At 41.6% G+C, this 20,847-nt stretch overlaps 1 protein-coding gene across 1 annotated transcript; it reads right to left on the minus strand.

Moving 5' to 3' along the window:
- Positions 1-7,706: 7,706 nt before the first annotated feature.
- On the minus strand, positions 7,707-11,760 carry LOC130134594 (uncharacterized). Its single transcript, XM_056319559.1, has 2 exons — positions 11,183-11,760; positions 7,707-8,407 (listed from the first exon to the last, which is right to left on the minus strand). The coding sequence occupies exons 1-2, from the start codon at positions 11,758-11,760 to the stop codon at positions 8,242-8,244; spliced, it is 744 nt and encodes a 247-aa protein (XP_056175534.1). The 3' UTR covers positions 7,707-8,241.
- Between the last annotated feature and the right edge of the window lie 9,087 nt (positions 11,761-20,847).

Raw genomic sequence — 20,847 nt, forward strand, 5'->3', positions numbered from 1 at the left:
AGAGGAAGGCATGGGTGTCAAAAGTCTGTTGGTTTTGCACAGAAATATATACAGCGTTTTAGGCGGGGGGGTTCGGTGTCCGTACGGGGCTGTCGCCTGGGCACTCGGGGGGTTGAGTCAGCCCCGAAAGCGAAGGTGGGCCACACCTTGGTTCCCTGCTGATGTGGCGAGCGAGTTGAGGAGGGCTGTCGGACACGTGTGTCGCCAGTCGGTGACGTGACCCGGCCCATCGCAGCGCTCAGCTCTTGGACAGAAACTGGGTTGACCGAGCCTTGCACCACCGCCCCAATTCCTAGCCGACTTTCGGATCCCTTTCATTGCCAAGCTTTCCCCTCATTTCCTAGCCGACTTTCGGATTCGTTATTGGGTTGAACGAGCCTTTCGACCCAATTCCTAGCTGACTTTTTCCCACCCCTGATCCTAGCTGACTTTCAGATTTTTTTCTATTGCCAAGTTTCCGCCCATCTCTCTCTCTCTATCTCTCTCTCAATAGCTACAAAAAAGACGGCACGGGCCAATTAATCATAATTATTAGATGATTGACTCGGATACGGCAAGTTCTGTATTCGGGCTACATGGAAGTAAAGGAGAAAAGTATCAAAAAAGTCCTAAACCTTTTACATTTGTGCCAATTTAGTCTTAAACCTTTTTTTAGTACTAATTTAGTCCTAAACCTTTTTTTCGGTGCTAATTCAGTCATAAATCTTTTGCATTTGTGCCAATTTAATCATAAACCTTTTGTCTTTGTGCCAATTCAGTCCTTCTAGCCAATTTTGACTGGATTTTGCTGACGTGGACGCCGACCGACCATCGGCGCTGACGTGGACAACTTTTAATAATATTTTAATATTTTTTGAATTTTTTTTCCTCCCCTCCCTCCTTCCTCTAGCCGGTCGCCGGACCGGCCAGAGGCCAGACCTCGCAGGCCACTGGCGAGGCTCACCCTCGCCGGATGGCCACGAGGGCGGCCTTGCGCTGGGCGGGAGAGGCTCAAGCCTCGCCAGCGGCTGGGCGAGGCCCGACCTCACCGGCCTCTGGCTGGCCACCGGTCTGGCGACCTGCTGGAGGAAGGAGGGAGGGGAGGGAAAAAAATAAAAATTCAAAAAAATATTAAAATATTATTAAAAATTGTCCACATTAGCGCCAGTGACTGGCTGCTGGCCGGCCGACGTCCACGTCAGCAAAATCCAGCCAAAATTGGCTGGAATGACTGAATTAGTACAAATAGAAAAGGTTTAGGACTAAATTGGTACAAATACAAAAGGTTTAGGACTGAATTGGCGCAAAAAAAAGGTTTAGGACTAAATTGGCATCAATGCCAAAGGTTTATGACCTTTTTGATACTTTGCCCGAAGTAACAAGACCAGCCAATGATAGACCTTAAAAAGTGCTTCAGATGTATACTATGTTCGTTGGCCATGGAAAAAATGTGTTCAACATGTATGGTTTTTCTTTTAAATAATCGAAACCCCTTGAAATTTGGCATGCGTGCAATTGTCCTCGAGCTATGAAAAGTCATAAATAACCCCTCGAACTTTGGCACAATTGCACCATAGCCTCCAAACTTTTTTGATACTTTTTGTAGAATCACTAATTTTCCATCTATATGGCCATTAAGTGTTATTTGAAAATGGACTTACCCGGTTTCTCACCCAAATATCCCTTGTAAATGGTTAATGAAGTTAAGATAATAGAGAGGATGCGTGATTGATAAAGTAAAGTTCAAGACAGTAATACGTAACTTTTTGAAGTTCGAGGCTATTGCGCAACTGTGCCCAAGTTTAGGTGAATAACCAATAACTTTCCAAATTCGGGGGCTATAATGCAACTGTACCAAAGTTTTGGGGGTTTTGAGCAAATATCCTTTTTTATGGAATGTTCCCTTAAGTGATTCGTTATTGATCACCACCTTGTATGATTCCTCGAAATACTTGTGGGAGTTAAGCCCATGTAGAACGGATCGGGATGTTGTATAACCTCATCAAATTTGCCAATGTAAAGCTATAGGTAAAATATAACAATCAACAATAAAGATACAAACTTAAATTGAGTATATTGTTCTTCCCCTGGAATCTTAAGCTATCTAAAAGAAGGGCAACAATATACAAATAATATATCTCAAGGGTGTGTTTGTTTCACGGAAAACATAACGTTTTTGCAAAATGATTTTATGAAAAATGTTATTCCGAGAATTCATTTTCCAAGAAAATGGTTAATTTTCCTTTGTTTGGTGATTTTGATCGAAAATTTTTTATGGTGTTTGGATATCATTTAGAAAATGATTTCAATCTCATAACTTTATCTTAGGCAAAAAAAATCAAATTTTTAACTAATTTTTAATTTATCTTTTTATCGTTTTCTTTTTTCTTCTTCCTCCCTCTACTGGTCGTCGAGCCTCGGCAACAGCCGATGAGAGCTGACCTAGCCAACCTCGGGCGAGGATGGTGAGCTCGAGCCTTGCCAAATTCTAGAGAGAGTCGAGCTCGTCGAGTCTCGTCGGGATCTGGTGAGCTCGACCTCAGATCCCAGTGAGCCTTGGCCTTGCCTGAGGCAGCCCTTGCCGGCCGGCGACCGGCAAAGAGAGGAAAAAGAAAAAAAGAAAAAAAGAAAGAAAATTAAAAATTAAAAATTAAAAATTAAAAAAAAGAAAGAAAAGAAAAAAATAATATTAACAAATTCAAAATAAGAAATTCTGGAAAAAGTTTTCACATTTTTAAATTAGGGAATTCACTTTCTTAATTTTATATATGAATGTTTTCCTTAACCGGAAAGTGTTTTCAGTTGACTAATCATTTTTGGCGAACCAAACGGGTGAAAGTCCGAAAAATAAATTCCCGGAAAACACTTTCCCTCAAACAAACACACCCCAAAAATATTAAAATCTCATAAATTGTGTAGTGATTTTATCATCAATAGTATTAAAAAGATGGGGAAAAATATTGTCCATCTTAAGGCCATGCCTCTCAGCATGGAAGTTTTGGCAGGCTAATATCTCGGGGGCAATAATCAACAGATCTTAAGGCCATCTTAAACACTTTTTCTAGAAAGGAGCAATTTTGCCTCTTGCTTGAATCACATGTGAGTGCTCATTTGTAGTACATTAAAAGTGCATTTAGGAACACGATGCCTTCAAAAATTTACCGAGACCGATAGGCAATGCGAATATATCACATCTAACTTGAAATTAGTGGACTCAACACAATTGCTCCTCTTTTACATAACAAATTTCTCATGATATCGACCAGAATGAAATTTATTCTAGTAAAGACACGGCACGACACAATTGCTCCTCTTTTACATAACATGAACTTATGCCATGTTCATATATTTGATTTCTAGCCTTATTTCAATCACATGAAGTTCTGTGCTTTGGATAAATGCTCCCGTGCTGCTGCTTCTTTCTTTTGTTGGGTGAAGGAAAAGTGAGGAGGGGGCAAATAGGAGGAAAGCAAGTGGCAAAGTGTGTTCAATCGAAGCACAAATTATACGTCGCACCAAATTTCCATATATTCCCATCGCAGCACAAAACAGAGACCAAGTGCATGAGTACCCTCGGGAGACGAAAAAGGAAACCTACAAGCATTTTGGGGCTCTTTGAATCAATTTTGTTTTCCTTTGTCTCCCAAACTCTAGTTAGACATATCAACATGGTGTTGTTCCTCTTTTTGTCTTTGCCATATATACATGCTTGGAATCGATCTTCGTTCGAACGTGCCGTGCCCGTGTTCTGGTTGCTCCATTAACAGGAGTCGAAACATTAGGAATCAAATCGGACATTTCTAGAGAGTGAATTATAATACCAATGGAATGAAGAGTGATATGCATAAGTTTCAATAATTCTATAGAAGGGGTTTATGTGTGCAGATTACAAAATTTTCCTTCAAATCTTAAATAAGTTGAAGAGGGGAGTGGGACCATTGAAAATCCACATGAAGAATTGCAATTAATTGTGAAAAAGAAAAAAAAATATATGAAATGAGTTTCTTAACACTATCTTAAAGGAATAATTGCGATCAATCCAATTTAAATTCCTAATTCTAAAAAAAAACATTAACTTTACCTTGAGTGACAATTCTGACCTTGAACTTTTTTTTGTCTCAATAAAAACACCAACTTTCACTCAAGTTTCAAATCTGACTCGAACAATTTGAAAATTTCACATCAAGGAGGCCGGATTTGAGATTTAAGTGAAAATTAATGATTTTTTATGAGAGAAAATTGGACTCTTTTTTTGAAATTAACCCATTTATTATTTGGTGAACAAGGGCGTTGTATTTAGGGCCTTCTCAGGCTTCATATTCAAGCTATGTAAGAGGAGAAGGTCTTTTCAGATCACATCCTAGAGATGCTATAACCCAATATTGAATTAGGTCATCCTGGCGTGCAAATCAAGTGTATATATGTTTTGATCTCTCGAGAAATAGTTATTCTTCTTTATTTGCTCAAGTGCTAATACGGGCTACTAAAAGAAAAGTACCGAACAAAGCATATTAGTCCGTGTCGGCTACTCAATAAATGGATGAGTCTCCACAATGACACGTCACGATATCATCCGGGTTCGGTGAGCTTGTCACGTCGGTCTGTCAGATATTGCCATCTCGACAGTGCGCGACAAGCCCAACAGCGCCCCGTGCTCGTGTCTTACTAAAGATGGGTTATATCTCTCCACCTACATCTCCCCTTCAGACTGATGCTGTTCAGGCCAAAATCATCCCACGATCGAATCTCGATTCCTCGTGCTGGTGTTGCATTTTGCCTTTAAGGAGAAAGCTTCCTTTTTGCCAGATTGGGAAAGTTCCGCGGCACGAAGGGCGGTTTCCATGTTTGATGAAATTCCTAGGAGAGCGAAAGGGCACGATGCGCTTTCCTGGAATCTGAAGATTTTTTACGTGTCTTGACACTGTTGAGGTCTTTCCTAGGAAAGAGGGAACATATTCCTGGCAGCGAGGAAACGCAACCGTGTAAGGCGTGTGCGGAGACCCACGTTCACATGGTTGCATTTGTGCCAAGAATATTTGGACTAAATCAATGAAGATCGGATGAACATGGAGAGATTGAAAGAGAGAGAGAGAGAGAGAGAGAGAGAGAGAGAGAGATTTGACAGGAATGATGGATGGGATGATCGAACAGAGAGAGATTTGGCAGGGATGATGGACGCAGGGGCTTGTGCACGGTTGGCCCGGGCCCCGTTTTTCACCAAAACGAAATAAAAAAGAAAAGATTGAACTAATTCTATTTCCAAATATTAGATATAGTAACAACTTAATTGAGGAATACTAATGAAAGTACTCGTTCAATTGAACCAAATTTAAGTTCAAGTATATCTCCAAATAATTTGAAATTTTTTTTAGGAAAAATGACGCAAACAGTCCCTGAACTTTAACTTAATATGCAATTTAGTCCCAGAACTTTTAATTTATTCAATGTAGTCCCTGAAGTTTAACCCAATGTTTAATGTGGTACCTAAACTTTCAATTTGTTTAATGTGTTCCTTGAACTTTTGGTACATGTTCAATATAGTCCCTGAACTTTATAAAAATGTTCAATGTAGTCTTTTCATTAATTTAAATTCAGGGACTATATTGTACATTTTTATATAGTTTAGGGACTAAATTAAACATGTACCAAAAGTTCAAGGACCACATTGAAAAAATTAAAAGTTTAGGGATCACATTGAACATTGTGTTAAAGTTCGGGGGCTACATTGAACAAATTAAAAATTCAAGGACCAAATTGCATATTGAGCCGAAGTTAAGGGAATGTTTATGTCATTATCCCAAAAATTTACGAAGAGGTGCCCTAATAATAATTACGCACAAATTACACCCAAAGAGAATGCCTAATAAAATATTTGATTTGTTCGGTTCCGTATCCTTCATCGTGATTTGGATGATATAGTTTCGTGTTGTACTCTTGATCATGGCCCTTTCTTATGGAGTCAATTGTTGCAATAACCTATCATGCCTTCCGATTGCCAGTTCTCAACTTTTCGCAAACAAGTTATACCTATTGTCGTCTAAGATCCGTTGGCTAGTACTAACATGGGCTTTGATGGTACCGTAGATGCCGATGGGGTCAGTATGTCATGAGCCACGGTCGAAAGAATCAAAAGGTTGGTGGCTCTCCTCTTTCACCATTCAAGACGTTGACTTTGTCTTCGCCAACTCTATGAATGAATTTGGAGTAATATGATCCTAAGTACTTCTCCAACTATGTGGCAGATGAAGGCGAAGACCAAGTGAAAGGCTATGGGATGTTCTTCTTCTGAAGATGAGACCATACAAGTGTTTGGGCATTGCTTGGTGATGGTGCCATTTCCGTCCTTTGAGTGGAGCTCGTCATATAGAAATGATTGGTGTATGCAACATTTATGTTCTAGTGCCAACTCATCGCCATTGCCAATATTTGTTTCAGTTAGATGTTATCACCCTTGATAACATGGAACAAGGAGAGTTTTGAGTCCTTCTAAATTGAATATCGGATTGGAGACATTAGATGGAAAAAAAAAAGCAGGCTAAATGTCATTGGAATATTTTAGGAATTTTGTCTCTGTGGCGATTACTACTTCATTGAAGAAAGGATCACTCTCCTTGTTCGCCAATTCAACCAACATCATGAAAAGAAACGGAATGGCTCGTTGCTTGATAGATAATTGCCTGTGCTCAAAGCATCCTTCGTAGCACTGAAAACCTATGATAAGTTCTTAAAATCTTCAGCGATCCTCCGATATTGGGGTGTCAACGACAAGAGATCGGAACATCCATGATGAGTGGTGGAGTAGAGCGTTAGTAGACCGTCTCCTCGCATATCTTCTTGAACAACTTGCACTTTGAATTCCACCTCGTTCTCATGTCCTCAAGGAATTTTTTAAATTTGTGTACCCTGTGTCATGTAATGAACCTCCAACTCTCGATGCCTCAATAGAGTGCACTACAAAAAAAGTTGGTTTTAGCCACGAATTTTGCCGCGAAAAATTTGGCAAAATTCGTCGCTAAACGAATTTGCGACGAAATTAGCGACGGAAAAAAATTCGTCGCTAATAGGGCGTCGCAAAATTTTGCGACGGAAAATTTCAATTTTCGTCGCTAATTTGCAACGAAAAAAAATTCGTCGCAAAATTCGTCGCCAATTATTCGTGGCAAAATTCGTGGCTAATTTGCCACGAAACAAAATTCGTCGCAAAATTCATCGCTAATTATTCGTGGCAAAATTCGTGACTAATTTGCCACGAACTGTATTCGTGGCAAAATTCGTCGCTAATTTGCTACGAATTGTATTCGTGGCAAAATTCGTCGCTAATTTGCCACGAACTTTATTTGTGACAAAATTCGTCGCTAAATATTCGTGGCAAAATTCGTCGCTAATTTACTACGAACTGTAATCGTGGCAAAATTCGTCGCTATTTTTTTTTTAAAAAAATTTTGTTGGTCGCGAAATTGCGACGAAATATTTTCGTGGCAAAAGTCGTTGCTAATTATTCGTGGCAAAATTTATTGCTAATTTGCGACGAACACATTTCGTGGCAAAATTCGTGGCTAATTTGCCACCAAATTTTTTTTTGGTCAGTTTTTTGCGACGAACTTATTCGTGGCAAAATTCGTGGGTAATTTAAATTACCCACCAAAATGAATGTATTTCATTTTCTTTTTTGATTTTAAATGTAATTTAAAGCAAAATTAATTTCTAGAATTTGTATTTAACATTGATTAAGCACTTAATAACATCAAAATATTATAATAATATGAAAATGAAATACATTCATCTACATTTTCCATGTACTTGAACATATAGCTCAATGTGATCAAACTATTATAATAATATGAAAATGAAATACATTCATCTACATTTTCCATGTACTTGAACATCCTTGGCAAATCTCCCCCTCCGCATATCAACACATAGCTCAATGTACTTGAACATAATCCTCTCAAGGGTATTTTGCCATGCTCGGGATCTCTTCGAGGTAATAAGATCGTGAAGTTCTTGCAGAGCATCTTGCTTCTTCTAGGATCAATGCAGAGCATTTTCTGGAATCCAGCAATTGCATCAGTGATAAGAATGCTGGATTGGCAATTTAATATCACTTCATACATTTCATTACATTGGTTCAGGGCACCAAAGGAGATATGATCTCGACCCTCATCTACAATTTTCAGTAGAGGATGGTCCATTACCAGTTTTTATAGGTTCACTGATAGCAAAACATACAATAAGGTCAACAGTGTAAAGATCACTCGCCTATCAAGGAATGCAAGTGAAGTCTGAGTGTTCTTGAATGCCATGAATAGCTGCATTGACAGGTTGCCCATCACCTCCCTTGCAGCAAAATCCACAAGTTTTACAAGAGTAACAAATATCAATGGCATTCCTTTGGCTTTCTGAGCAACTAACTTTGCAGATGTAGCCCCTGCAAGAACAAAAGCAGATGATCTGAAATCTCATAAAATTTTCAAAAGATGCCTCCCATCTACGTCAACTTATTTTGCAGCTTCTCTGTCAAATGATACTCAAGGAAGTAGCAGATCAGAGCAACTATAAGTATAGACTCAACAATTACTAAACAAAATAACTGAAAGATACTGGTTGTCTCTCAATTTCTGTTGTTATCTGTTAGGGTGTCTAAAGATCTTGATGACAACTCCAACAGTAATGCAGTTGAGTTTACCAGCAAATAGGGTGAAACAGCCAAAGTAAGTTGTTCGGTCGAATAGGGCAGGATACACCCTAAATGCTACATTATTTCGTGGTACATAATGACAATTCCCAGTCTCCTGACTACAAGTCTAACTTTTTTACAACCAGCTTCGAGCAGCCGCATATCAGAAGATTCAAGTTTATCTACTGGCATATCATCTACAGTTTTAAGCAAGTTCCAAAATTTTAACACATAAAGACACCATAATAATATAATGAAGGAAGAAGCAAATGTCCTACTTTTACTGACCAAACTACACATTTATTCTTTGTAGAGATACATCAACAAGATGAGAATATGTTATTAGACCAGGTTCAAATCTTCAGAATCACCATTAGTGACTCTGACCAACAAGGTATTTCAACCGTGGATATCCAAGATTAAGTTACCTTTCTCATCAATCAGGCACCAATTTCATCACAGTTGAGAAACCTTTCGTTTAGAGGTCCAGTAAAGCTTGTCTTAATCAAATACACAGAAAAAGTCCCATAGTCAACTGAAAAGATATTGACGGCAAATTAGTCTCCATCTACAATTTCATTAAGAATAGTCAAAGATATCTTGTGCAATATTCCTGAGGCAGTTACATGAAAAAGAAACTCAGAGTGACTCAAGAAGTCTTTGATTTCCCTCACCCAACTGCAACCTTTTAGTGGCCACTTTTTCTGCAACGTCATCGTGATATAACTGCAGTGAAGGCCGGGAATCTAAGACTTCAACAATGGCAAGTCTCTTGCTCGGAGAAAAGGATCTTTTGCAGTGAAGGATGAGACTCTAAAACTTTAAGAATTGCAAGTCTCTTGCTAGGAGAAAAGGATCTTTTTCACATTAGGACATTCCTTGAAGCTAAAAATATATATTTTCCAGAAAATGACATGACATCCAAATTCAAGCCACATGAAGAAACTTCACCTCTACAAGTTGCCAAATATCACGAATAAACAGATCAAAGCGGCAATCTCAGATGAACATAACTAGGTAGAGGTAATAACATAAGGAGCATAAATTAGTAAAGGCAACAAAAGAGCAAAGAACAAACGAGACTCACCACCTGAGTCCGATTGTCCATGCAGAACAACTTTTACATCTTCAGACTTTATTGGAGCCACGAAATAGTCAATGAACTCAGACCAAGAGCCACCAATCCCAATGTTGTCCCTCTGCACTTGCATTTCAAAAGGTATAGTATGACTACCTCACAGCTATATGAAAGATGGAAGTATTTAACTAATCGAACTGTCGAATAGTAGTTATGAGAATCATTAAGGTTCTAAATAGTTTCTCACCAGTTGTCTCAAAATACAACAATATACTCATTTTTCTCTTCGTAGAGCTCATAGAGACTTTTGATGAGAATGACACTGACAATGACCTTGATCAAACAGTAACACCACTGTTCCCGGAGTAAGTGGGCCAGCTAGTTCGGTTTTGTAAAAAACAATTATCACTAGTTAGGCTCTGAATGTTAGTAGATATTGACATTTTTCATCAGCTCAAGTTGTTATTGTGACCTCAATATATCCACCAATGACTAGTTGAGAAACATCAGGCTCAGGGACAAGAAAGAACCCTAAACAAATTAGAAATGACTGTGGATCCAGCTATTAAATCTTCAAACAAGGAGATTTAAGGACCTAAGAATTTTACATCCAATGCCAGGACAAGAGAAAGGAAATCATAGGGAGAATGCAACCATTTTTTCCAGGAAATTTCCAGCAAGAACACATACTATACCTTCTTTTCTATCAAATCAATCATAGCCACTACCTACATTCCACAAAATTGTGCACCACAAATACAAACTAGTAAAGAGACCTGCGATACCATTGAAGGACATCACGTACTCACAATCCCTTGTGGAGAAAAACAGGAATTGTTGACACGGAGCTAAAGATGTCTAATTCATACTGAGATAACCGGAAGTTCCAAGCTAATATATATTCTAGTGAACCTGACATAAAGGATAAAGGCCAAGTAAAAGTTGCTTATCTTTTCAAAGACCCAACTACAAATCCTATCTCTTTTGCTCTAATTGCCGACCTCATACTAGATCTAGTTGTATTTTATTTTCTCCTTTATTCATCTCTGCTTGTTTTTTTTTTTTTTTGCTTCTTTTACATCCCCACTTAACTCAGAGATCTGGAGATTGGAACCAGCCATAAGACGAATGCATTCCCAACAATTTACTCACTCAAAATAACTATTTGATTCCCAAAGAGGGTTTATACAAAAAAGGAAGAAGATTTGTGCCCCCATAGATTTATATGTTGGTCTCACTAATTTTATAATAAAAGCATACTACATTCATTGATCAATCAAACTAAGCACAACCCAACAAACGAGAAAATTTCGAAATCGACTCTTTCCCTCCTTCCCGTTCACAAAACACCCACCACAGCTAAAGTCCTTAAAATGAAATCTGTACCAATAGGAACAGAACCAAATAAAATGAAACAAAAAGGGGAATCAAAAGGCAAGAAGACAGACCATGTCCTCGAGCTGATGAACAGAGCGAATGGCCTCCCAAGTGTTGGAGTGGAAATCCGTGACGTGGATCCTGAGGTGAGAAGGGTCCGGAGCGTGGACATAATACAACAACCGCCGCAGCGGATGACCTCCTCCGCTCGACCATTCCACCTTGGGCTCCCCAAATATCGCTTCAAATTCTTCAAACAACATTCCCAAGTGAAAAACCTCGGAATGGGAACGTACAAACCTCGGAATGGCTGGAAACTATTGAGGCCCTCCTCCCACAGGTAGCCGTCCCTCTCGACGGTGGTGATGTTGCCGCCGACGCGGTCCGTGGCCTCGGTGACGACCACGTCGGGGGCCCTGTCGCGGTGCTTCGTGGCGAGCGCCTGGGCGATGCAGAGCCCGCTGATCCCGCCCCCGACCACCACGCAATCAACCAGTCCCCCGCCGGCGGCCCTCGGCTGGGAGATCGCGGGGCCCTCGGCGACGGAGCACCGGACCCCGGCGGGCGCGCGGGAGGGCTTGTGGGAGCGGAACGGGCGGATGGCGACGGAGGAGGAGGCGACGGCGGCGGTGGCGGTGAGGGTGGCCATTAGGAGTGTCAAAAAGACCCGAGCCGGCCCGGCTCGACCCTAAAATTTGGGGTATTTTGGGGTTGGGCCTCAGCTTTTATAGGGTAGGGCTTTTAGATACGGGTATTATTAAAATTAGGGTAGGATCAAGCCCGACCCATTGACCCTTCAGAACCCCGTTTTCTCCTTTTTCTCTCTCCTCTCTCTCTCCACGTAAAAATCCCTTTCTCTCCCTTTTCTCTCTCCTCTCTCTCTCTCTACGTACAAACCCTAGATCTAGACAGAAGTTGCAGAACCACCAAACCCCACTCCCTCTCTCTCTCCTTCTCCCTCTCTAACCCTAGATCTAGACGAGGTTGTGATATGTCAAACGGCATGAAACCGGCGAGGAGGACGAAGAGGATGGCGCCGCAGGACCAGGCGTCGGCCTTGGAGTCATTGTGGCCGCGGCGGCAAACCACCTCCAGGGCGGTGTCGGCTGGGGTCCCGCAGGCCGTGTGGAGGAGCCCGTCACGGAGCTGCTCAAGAAGTGCCGAGAGGCCGAAGTCAGAGACCTTGAGCGCGCCTGCAGCATCTGGAAGTAGGTTCTATGGCTTGATGTCGCGGTGGAGAAGAGCTCGCCGCGGCTAGCGAGCTCCATGACGAGGTAGATCTTGGTCCAATCACCGCTGTAGCGCCGGGGGTTGAAGGAGGGGGAGCCGGCGACGGGGACTCAGCTGACCACCGTCCATTTCATGCCCTCCCGGAAGTTGGGAGCTGCTGGAAACGGCGACGCGAGGCGGAGGAGCCGCCCCGTCCATAGACCCTTCAAGCGAGAGAAAGGGATGTCGGCGCCGGACAAAGACTGAGCGGGAGGATGTTTTGGCGTTGTGGCACCAGCACTGACCCGACCCTACCCGACCCATCTCCTAAGCTAAATGCTAAATAGGGTCTTGGGTAGGGGCGGGGCGGGTCAAGCGCGACCCTCTACGTTTCGGGTCGGGTCGGGTATCAGGAAAGCCCGACCCGACCCATTGACACCCCTAGTGGCCATCATGGCTGGTGGAGGGGAGGAGGGAGCGACAGAGGTGTTTGGCGGAAGGGGGGATCTGAGGAATAAGAGAGAGAGAGAGAGAGAAATTGGGGTGAGGGCGGGCAAATTTGAGAGAGGGCGGGGAGGAAATTAAATTCGTGGTTAAATTCATGACAAATTTATTACGAATTTAGTCACGAATTTAATTTACCACGAATTTAATCACGAATTTTAAAAAAAATTGAGGAATGGCGTGTGTGAGCATTTTTATGAAATCCGTGACTAAATCCATGGCAAATTTGCCACGGATTTAGCCACGAATTTAATTTCTACTAGCCTATTTATGAAATTTGTGGCTAAATCCGTGGCAAATTTGCTACGGATTTAGCCACGAATTTCAAAAAAATGAATTAGGTGTGTGTGGGCATTTTTTTGAAATTCGTGGCTAAATCCGTGGCAAATTTGCCACGGATTTAGCCACGAATTTGAAAAAAAATGAATTAGGCGTGTGTGGGCATTTTTTTTCAAATTCGTGGCTAAATCCGTGGCAAATTTGCCACGGATTTAGCCACGAATTTGATTTCTACTAGCCTATTTATGAAATTCGTGGCTAAATCCGTGGTAATACCACGGATTTAGCCACGAATTTAAAAAAAATGAATTAGGTGTGTGTGGGCATTTTTGTAAAATTCGTGGCTAAATCCGTGGCAAATTTGCCACGAATTTAGCCACGAATTTTAAAAAAAAATGACTTAGGCATGTATGGGCATTTTTTTTAAATTCGTGGTAAAATCCGTGACAAATTTGCCACGGATTTAGCCACGAATTTAAAAAAAATGAATTAGGCATGTGTGGGTATTTTTTTCAAATTCGTGGCTAAATCTGTGGCAAATTTGCCACGGATTTTGCCACGAATTTCTCCACCAGCCTATAATGAAATTCGTGGCTAAATTCGTGGCAAATTTGCCACGGATATAGCCACGAATTTCATTTCTACTAGCCCACACACGCCTAATTCATTTTTTTTCCCGACAATAACGTTTCAGTAACAATAATAGCAATAATAATAATCAACAACAACAATAACAACAACAACAACAACAATAATAATAATAATAATAATAATAATGGTTAATACCACGAAAAACCCTAAACCTGTACATTTGTGACAATTTTACCCAAAACTATTTTTATGACTATAAAAAACCCAAAACTGGTACACTTGTGACAAATCTACCCCGAACTATTTTTTTGACCACCAAAAACTCTAAACTGATATACATAGGACAATTTTACCCCGAACTAATTTTTTAATATTATTTTTATTTTTCGAATTTTTTTATTTTTTCTTTACTTTTTTTTTTCCTTTCTCTTCAACCTCTGGCCGATCCGGTCAGGCGACCGGCCAGAGGCGGAAGCCGGCGAGGTCGGCCCCGCCGGCAGCTGCCGAGGCTCGGCCTCGTCGGCGTTGGGCGAGGTCGGCCTCGTCGGCGTTGGGCGAGGTCGGCCTCGCCCTGCAACGGCGGGGCCGACCTCACCCAATGCTGGCAAGGCTGACCTCGCCCAACGCCGGCGAGGTCGTGCCTCGCCAGAGGCCGGCGGGGTCGGGCCCCCACCAGATCTGGCGAGGCTCGACCTCGCCGTTGCAAGGCGAGGCCAACCTCGCCCAACGCCGGCGAGGTCGACTCTGGCCGGTTGCCGGACCGGCGACCGGCCAGAGGTTGAAGAGAAAGGAAAAAAAAAAAGTAAAGAAAAAATAAAAAATTAATAAAAAAAATTCGAAAAATAAAAAATATTATTAAAAAATTAGTTCGGGGTAAAATTGTCACATGTATACCAGTTTGGGGTTTTTTGTGGTCAAAAAAATAGTTCAGGGTAGATTTGTCACAAGTGTACCAGTTTGGGATTTTTTATTGTCAAAAAAATAGTTTGGGATAAAATTGTCACTAGTGTACCAGTTTAGGGTTTTTCGTGGTATTAACCCTAATAATAACAACAACAACAATAACAATACTAATAATTACGACAACAACAATAATAATAAATATGACAACAACAATAAACTCTTGTCATAATAATAATAATAATAATTACGACATAATTAGTAAAAAGTCTCAAAAATCTAAATCTTCATCTTCACCTTCGTCCTCATCTTGATCTTGATCTTCTTCTTGAGCATCATCGTTGTCATCATCATCATCATCATCATCCTCATCATCCTATGTCTCAAAATCAGATTCTGCAACACCTTCTAAATTTGATTCGCGAATTTCAGTTAGATCTACATCTATCATTGCTCCACATGGATCTCGTAGAGTTGGAATGTTATATTCCTCAGTTTGAACCGTGTTACAAACTTTCTCTTGTTGATATGCTGTATCCTTCCGATGTTCCTCGATTTTTCTTCGTGCTTTGGTTTTACATACAGCCAATCAATCATCTTTGTCACGTTTCAAACTAGGATATGATGTATAATATACTTGAATTGCTTGTTGTGCCAACACAAATGATTCATATTTCATATACCTTTTCTTGTGATTTATTTCAACCAAATTAAATTTCGTATGCACCTGCATTCCTTTGACGGGGTCGAATCACATGTACTTAAATAACACAACCCGCATTAATGGTCCGGGGTACTCTATCTCCATGATTTCATCCAACAAGCCATAAAAATCATCTTTTGAACTGCCACCATTGGATGACCGAACACACACACCACTATTCATTGTGGCTTTTCCCATTCCATATTCTTGAGTGTGAAAATTATACCCGTTTATGAAATATGCTGGCCAAGTTCATACTCTTGACTTTGGACCCCATGACAGATAATATAGCAATCATTGCTCTTCAACTTGATCATGATTACTGTGAACCTAAGGTCACACACGCAAAGTCAATAATATATATTTAAATGATGTATAAAATATTAATAACTTGGTTTTGATTCATAGGTAACTTACATATGTTTTGAACCATGCTGCAAATTGTTCATATCACAAACGGTCAAACTCATTTGGCGGTAGTCCATACATTGAAGTTTGAAAAATCCTATTAACAATTTACATTTATATATTAGTAAATATTTGACACGCAATACATATATTAGCGACGAATTTATTTTTCGTTGCAAATTACGTCGCAAAATTAGCGACGAAAAAAAATAAGTCGCTAACTCCGTCGCAAATTAGCAACAAATACTTTTTCGTCGCAAATTCCGTTGCAAATTAGCGACGGATTTTTTTCGTGGCAAATTCCGTCGCAATTTAGCAACGAATTTTTTTTCGTGGCAAATTCCGTCGCAAATTGGCGACGACATTTTTTTCCGTCGCAAATTAGCAACGGAAAAAAAATTTTAGCGACGAATTTTTTTTCGTGGCAAATTCCGTCGCAAATTAGTGACGACATTTTTTTTTGTTGCAAATTAGCAACGGAAAAAAAATTCGTCGCTAATTCTGTCGCAAATTAGCCACGAAGTTTTTTTCGTGGCAAATTCCGTCGCAAATTAGCCATGGATTTTTGTCCGTCGCAAATTTGCGACGAATTTTTTTTTCGTCGGAAATTAGCGACGAAAAATTATTCGTCGCTAATTTGCGACGAAAAAAAAATTCGTCGCTTATTCGTCGCTAATTTCCGACGAAAAAAAAATTCGTCGCAAATTAGCAACGAAAAATTATTCGTCGCTAATTTCCGTGCCTAAATCCTTGTTTTTTTGTAGTGGGGGTTCTAATGTATTGAGCCCACACTTATGTTGGCCGCAACATTATAAAACTATTGGAGACCATTCTAAAGAAAATACCATTGCAAACAGGATTTAACTATTAGACCAGCCTCTTGATAAGGGAGGTGTTCACGCTAGCATTATATAGTGTGATGCTGCAGACATTGTCGGAGATGCGGAAGATTTTATCGGAGATGCCAAATTCGTTGACAACTCTCATTATTTTGACAGTCACATTTTTGGAATCATATGAGAATTAACCATACGAGCTTGATGATATAATTCTCATTTCTCATTTACACCAAGGGTCGGTGACAACATATACAAGTAATTCATAGGGCTAGTCCACATATAAGAAGTCAAAGCGACTCAAAAGTTTCACCGTCGACAGAAGATGCGCCAACGCTGCCCTTTTCAAACCAATCGGGGTGTGGCTTTGTTTGTTCAGAATTTTATTATACACTGAAGACATCTCTTGCTCATGTCACTCTGATGCCTCCTCAATAAGTCCAGATGTTCTTGAATTTAAAAGGGTTAATCTAAATCCAGAAAAGAGAAGTCTTCAAAAAAAAAAAAACTTATCATATCAGGTAGTAGAAATCAAAGTTTTTTTAGGCAAAGTATGAACGATGACTTTTGGACCTGAGTATGTCCTAAAATTGCTTCGTCTGAACTCTAAAACGTTAAAATTCGGAGGTATTCCCAGAAGAGAGGGAAGAAAAAACTCTCTCCAATTATGAGGGCCGGACATGCGGACACCAGCACGCTAAAATAAGGAACGTAGTCCTGTTGGGTCGTAGAAATCGAAGTTTTCTTAGGCAGCGTATGAAACAATGATTTTACTCATAATTACCTTAAAGCAAATTACTAAATCAAAGGAAATGAGTAGGAGTTTATAAGGGTGGTGGAGGCTTTTAGCTCCATCAAAATTTTGGCTGCTATTCCAAAATGACCGGGATCATCTAAAGTTACGGAAATGTTAAATTTACCACTTTAAAGTTCCGTTTGTTTCACAGAAAATATGACGTTTTTGAAAAATATTTTTAGGAAGTCATTTTCTAGAAAAATAATAGTATTTTCCGTTGTTCGGTACTGAAAATATTTTCCTTCATACACTACTTTAAAAAAATCGAATTTTTAATTATTCTTATTTTTGAAAATTTTAAGATTTCTTTTCTTTTCTTTTTTTCTCTTTCTTTCTTCCTCTGTCGGTCGCCGGCCACGGCGACCGACCACAGGTGAGGCTCGGCCCGCTTGCCTAAGGCTAGAGAGGCTCATCGTGATCAGCAACCAGCATCAGGCGAGGCGTGGCTAGGCTCGGCCTCGCTTGAGCTCGCCGGCCTTGGGTGAGCAAGGCGACCTCACTCACCGTCGACTTACGAGCTTGCCAAATTTGGGGAATTACTTCTCCGTGGGACGAGACGAAGGACGAGAGGATGCGCAAGGCAGCATCGGAGGAGGAGCAAATGAAGCGCGAGGCAGCCGCAGAGGAGGAGCGACTCTGGAGATGAAAACCCGGTTGCGTGAGAACGATGGGGAAAAGGAGTAACTCTGGAGAAAGGAGGAGAGGACTCGTGAGAAAAGGGGAGATTGGAAAATGTTTTCCTTCCTTTCAAGAATTGAAATCATTTTCCCCAGTTTTAGAAAGAAATTCTTCATTGAATGGAAAATATTTTCTTTAACCGCTTATTTTTCACCCCTGAACATCGGAAATTATGAAAAATGTTTTCCAGGAAAACGTTTCCTATGAAACGAATGGAACCTAAATGATTGGCACATTAGTCAATTTTAAAGTGAACGGCCAATATGTGTTTTACCTACTTTCAATTTTTCATTCTTATTCCTTTTATTTCTTTTCCATTTCTTTTTCCCTAATTTCCCTTTGCTTTCTTCTCGTTCTACTGTGATCCAACCATTGGTAGCACACATAGGGTCCGTTTGGTTCAATTTTGCAAATGAGCCTTGGGGCAATGCAAATACCTTTAGATTAAAGCCCATTAGGGAAATACACATGACGTTTGGTAAAAAATTCTTTGTGAATCTACTTTGGGCCAAGTAGTGTTTGGTTATTTTTTTTTTGTAAAGGGCTTTGGGACCCTTTTTTTATTTAAAAAAAGTACCATTCGCCGGAGCCGACGAAGGGCTACGGCCGCCGGCGAGCCAGATCTGGCGCCGGCGGCCGTTGCCCGAGGTTGGGCGACCCTCGGCGAGGGTCACGCTTGAGTCGCGTGGCTCTCGCCAGGGGTCGCCCGACCTCAGGCGACGAGGCCTGAGGTCGCGCGACCCAGGCGATGGCTACCTAGGGTCGCGCGACTCAGGCCGACGGCGCCTGGGTGGTCGCTCGACCCTAAGCGACGTCATCAGCTGGTTGCGCGACCCTAGGCGGCCGTCGCTTAGGTCGGGTGACCTTGCTGGCCTCTCATCGGCCTTTCGTCGTCCAAATCCAGTGTTGTCGGCCGCCCTCGCCGGCCGCCCTCACCAAGAAGATGAACAGTAATAAGAGGGGTAAAAGAGAAATAAGCCAGAATAAGTTAGGGTAGTTTGGGGAGAAAAAAGTTGGCTTTAGCATTTGCCAAATGTTAGCATTTAGCCAATAGAGTCCCAAAATGACTTGCCAAACACCTCGTATTTTTCCCTTTCGAGGTCGAAAGCCTATTGGGAAAGCTAAACCAAACGGGGCCATAGCCCTTTGCAGCTAGCCTCCCGCTATGTTGTGTCACCTCCATCTCCATCGCGCCTTCACGACCCTTATAGTGCTGTCGCCTACGTGAACTCGAGGTCACGGACCCTCCGCCACCTTTGCCATCGCCTTGCTGCTCACCGGTTCGTCTCCATGTCTCTCTGGATCCATCTCGGGGGGTCGGGCCGGTGAGAGTGTAGGTCCACGGCCGTGAATCCGAGGTCGAGGACCTCCATTTTGTCGGATTTCATTGGTTTAGAAGATGCAATAGCAGCGCAAGCTCAAGTCAAGCCGCGGCACGCGGAGGCCAGAAACAGGCAGCAGCGGCGAAGAGCAACGACTGACGACAAGGGGCAAGGTGCGGCTGAGGGGGCAACGTGCAAAGATGGTTGAAGGCGATAGAGCCCGAGAGAAGAGGGAAGAAAGAGAGAGATTAGATGTGCTGTTTTGATTTTGTGTAATTCTACACGAAATATGAGGGTATTTTGGTTGACTAGACAATTTCCCGAACAACGACTAGCTTCTCATCTTGTCTAGACAGTCAACGTCGAGCATTTACTTTGAAATGTAAATCTAAAATCTAATTTCAAAGGATCTCAATCCATCCCAAAAATATTCAACATGAAAACAAAAAACTTGATATCTCAACACATAATTAGCTACGCATCCTCAATATGAGTCAACATCCACATTAAATATTTTGACACCCAGTGTCTGTCAATCAAAAATCAGATCGAAAATCGAATTTGTGCATTTTCAATTTGGATAATAAGAACAATAACCGTTCTTTTTTTCCAATTCGGATTATTTCGGTTCAGTAACCGAACAAAAATTCTGAACAAAAACCAAATACTCTTCCTCACCCCTCTCAAAATCACCACGAGAAACCTTAAAAGCCGGTTTTTTCATCCTAACCAATCCAAACAGAATTGAACCGAGCCGAATCAGGGTTTTCGGTTGGGTTCATATTCGATTTGGCTTGAAATTTTGTTCTGTTCAAGTGTACACCCCAACAGTTCGGTTCGGTTAGGATTTTCAAGAAATCCGAATTAAAACGAACTGTTAACACCCCTACCTCTTAGTAGGATGTAGGCTTAAAAGAACATAATTTGCTAGTTCTTATAGATCCTTGTATGGATATAGTTGATAGCGCGAGAAAGGGCCCATCATAAAATCGAACCGGGATGGCCCATGCGCCTAGGGCAAGGTTTAAAGCCCCAGAGGGCCCATTCTCATCGCAACCGCCACATTCGAAGAACTAACCATCACCGTCTAAGTTAACTCCTCCACCGCCCACAGCAACCTCAAAGACCTCGAAACTCCCCCGGCATGCTCAACGACCCCCCTTGGGTCATCGCGCTCGGCGCGCCTACAAGCGGCAGCCCGCGGCAAGGTCGAAATACACAGCCATGCCCACCCCACAAACACTCAAAATCTACTCACCCCCATTCTTTCTTAAACAGGCGATTTGCAAAAAAGAATAGGAGCTGAGAAGGCGCATCGACAGAGAGAGACAGAGAGACGCTCCAGCTTTAGCCAAAGATCCAGGGGCTCAAATGGGCCGGGCTTAGCTTTTGGGCCCGCGTCACTTGGGCCCGTACGTCACGGGCCCTTTTGAGGCGGCTCTTCCTCCAGCTTCTCCCTCATTTTCTCTTTTCCCTCTCTCTCTCCTCTCTTGCCGCTGCTCTCGAAAAT

The sequence above is a fragment of the Syzygium oleosum genome, unplaced genomic scaffold (assembly GCF_021117445.2).
Source record: "Syzygium oleosum isolate NSW1041296 unplaced genomic scaffold, Sole_v2.1 Sole_v2.01, whole genome shotgun sequence".
Lineage (NCBI taxonomy): Eukaryota > Viridiplantae > Streptophyta > Magnoliopsida > Myrtales > Myrtaceae > Syzygium > Syzygium oleosum.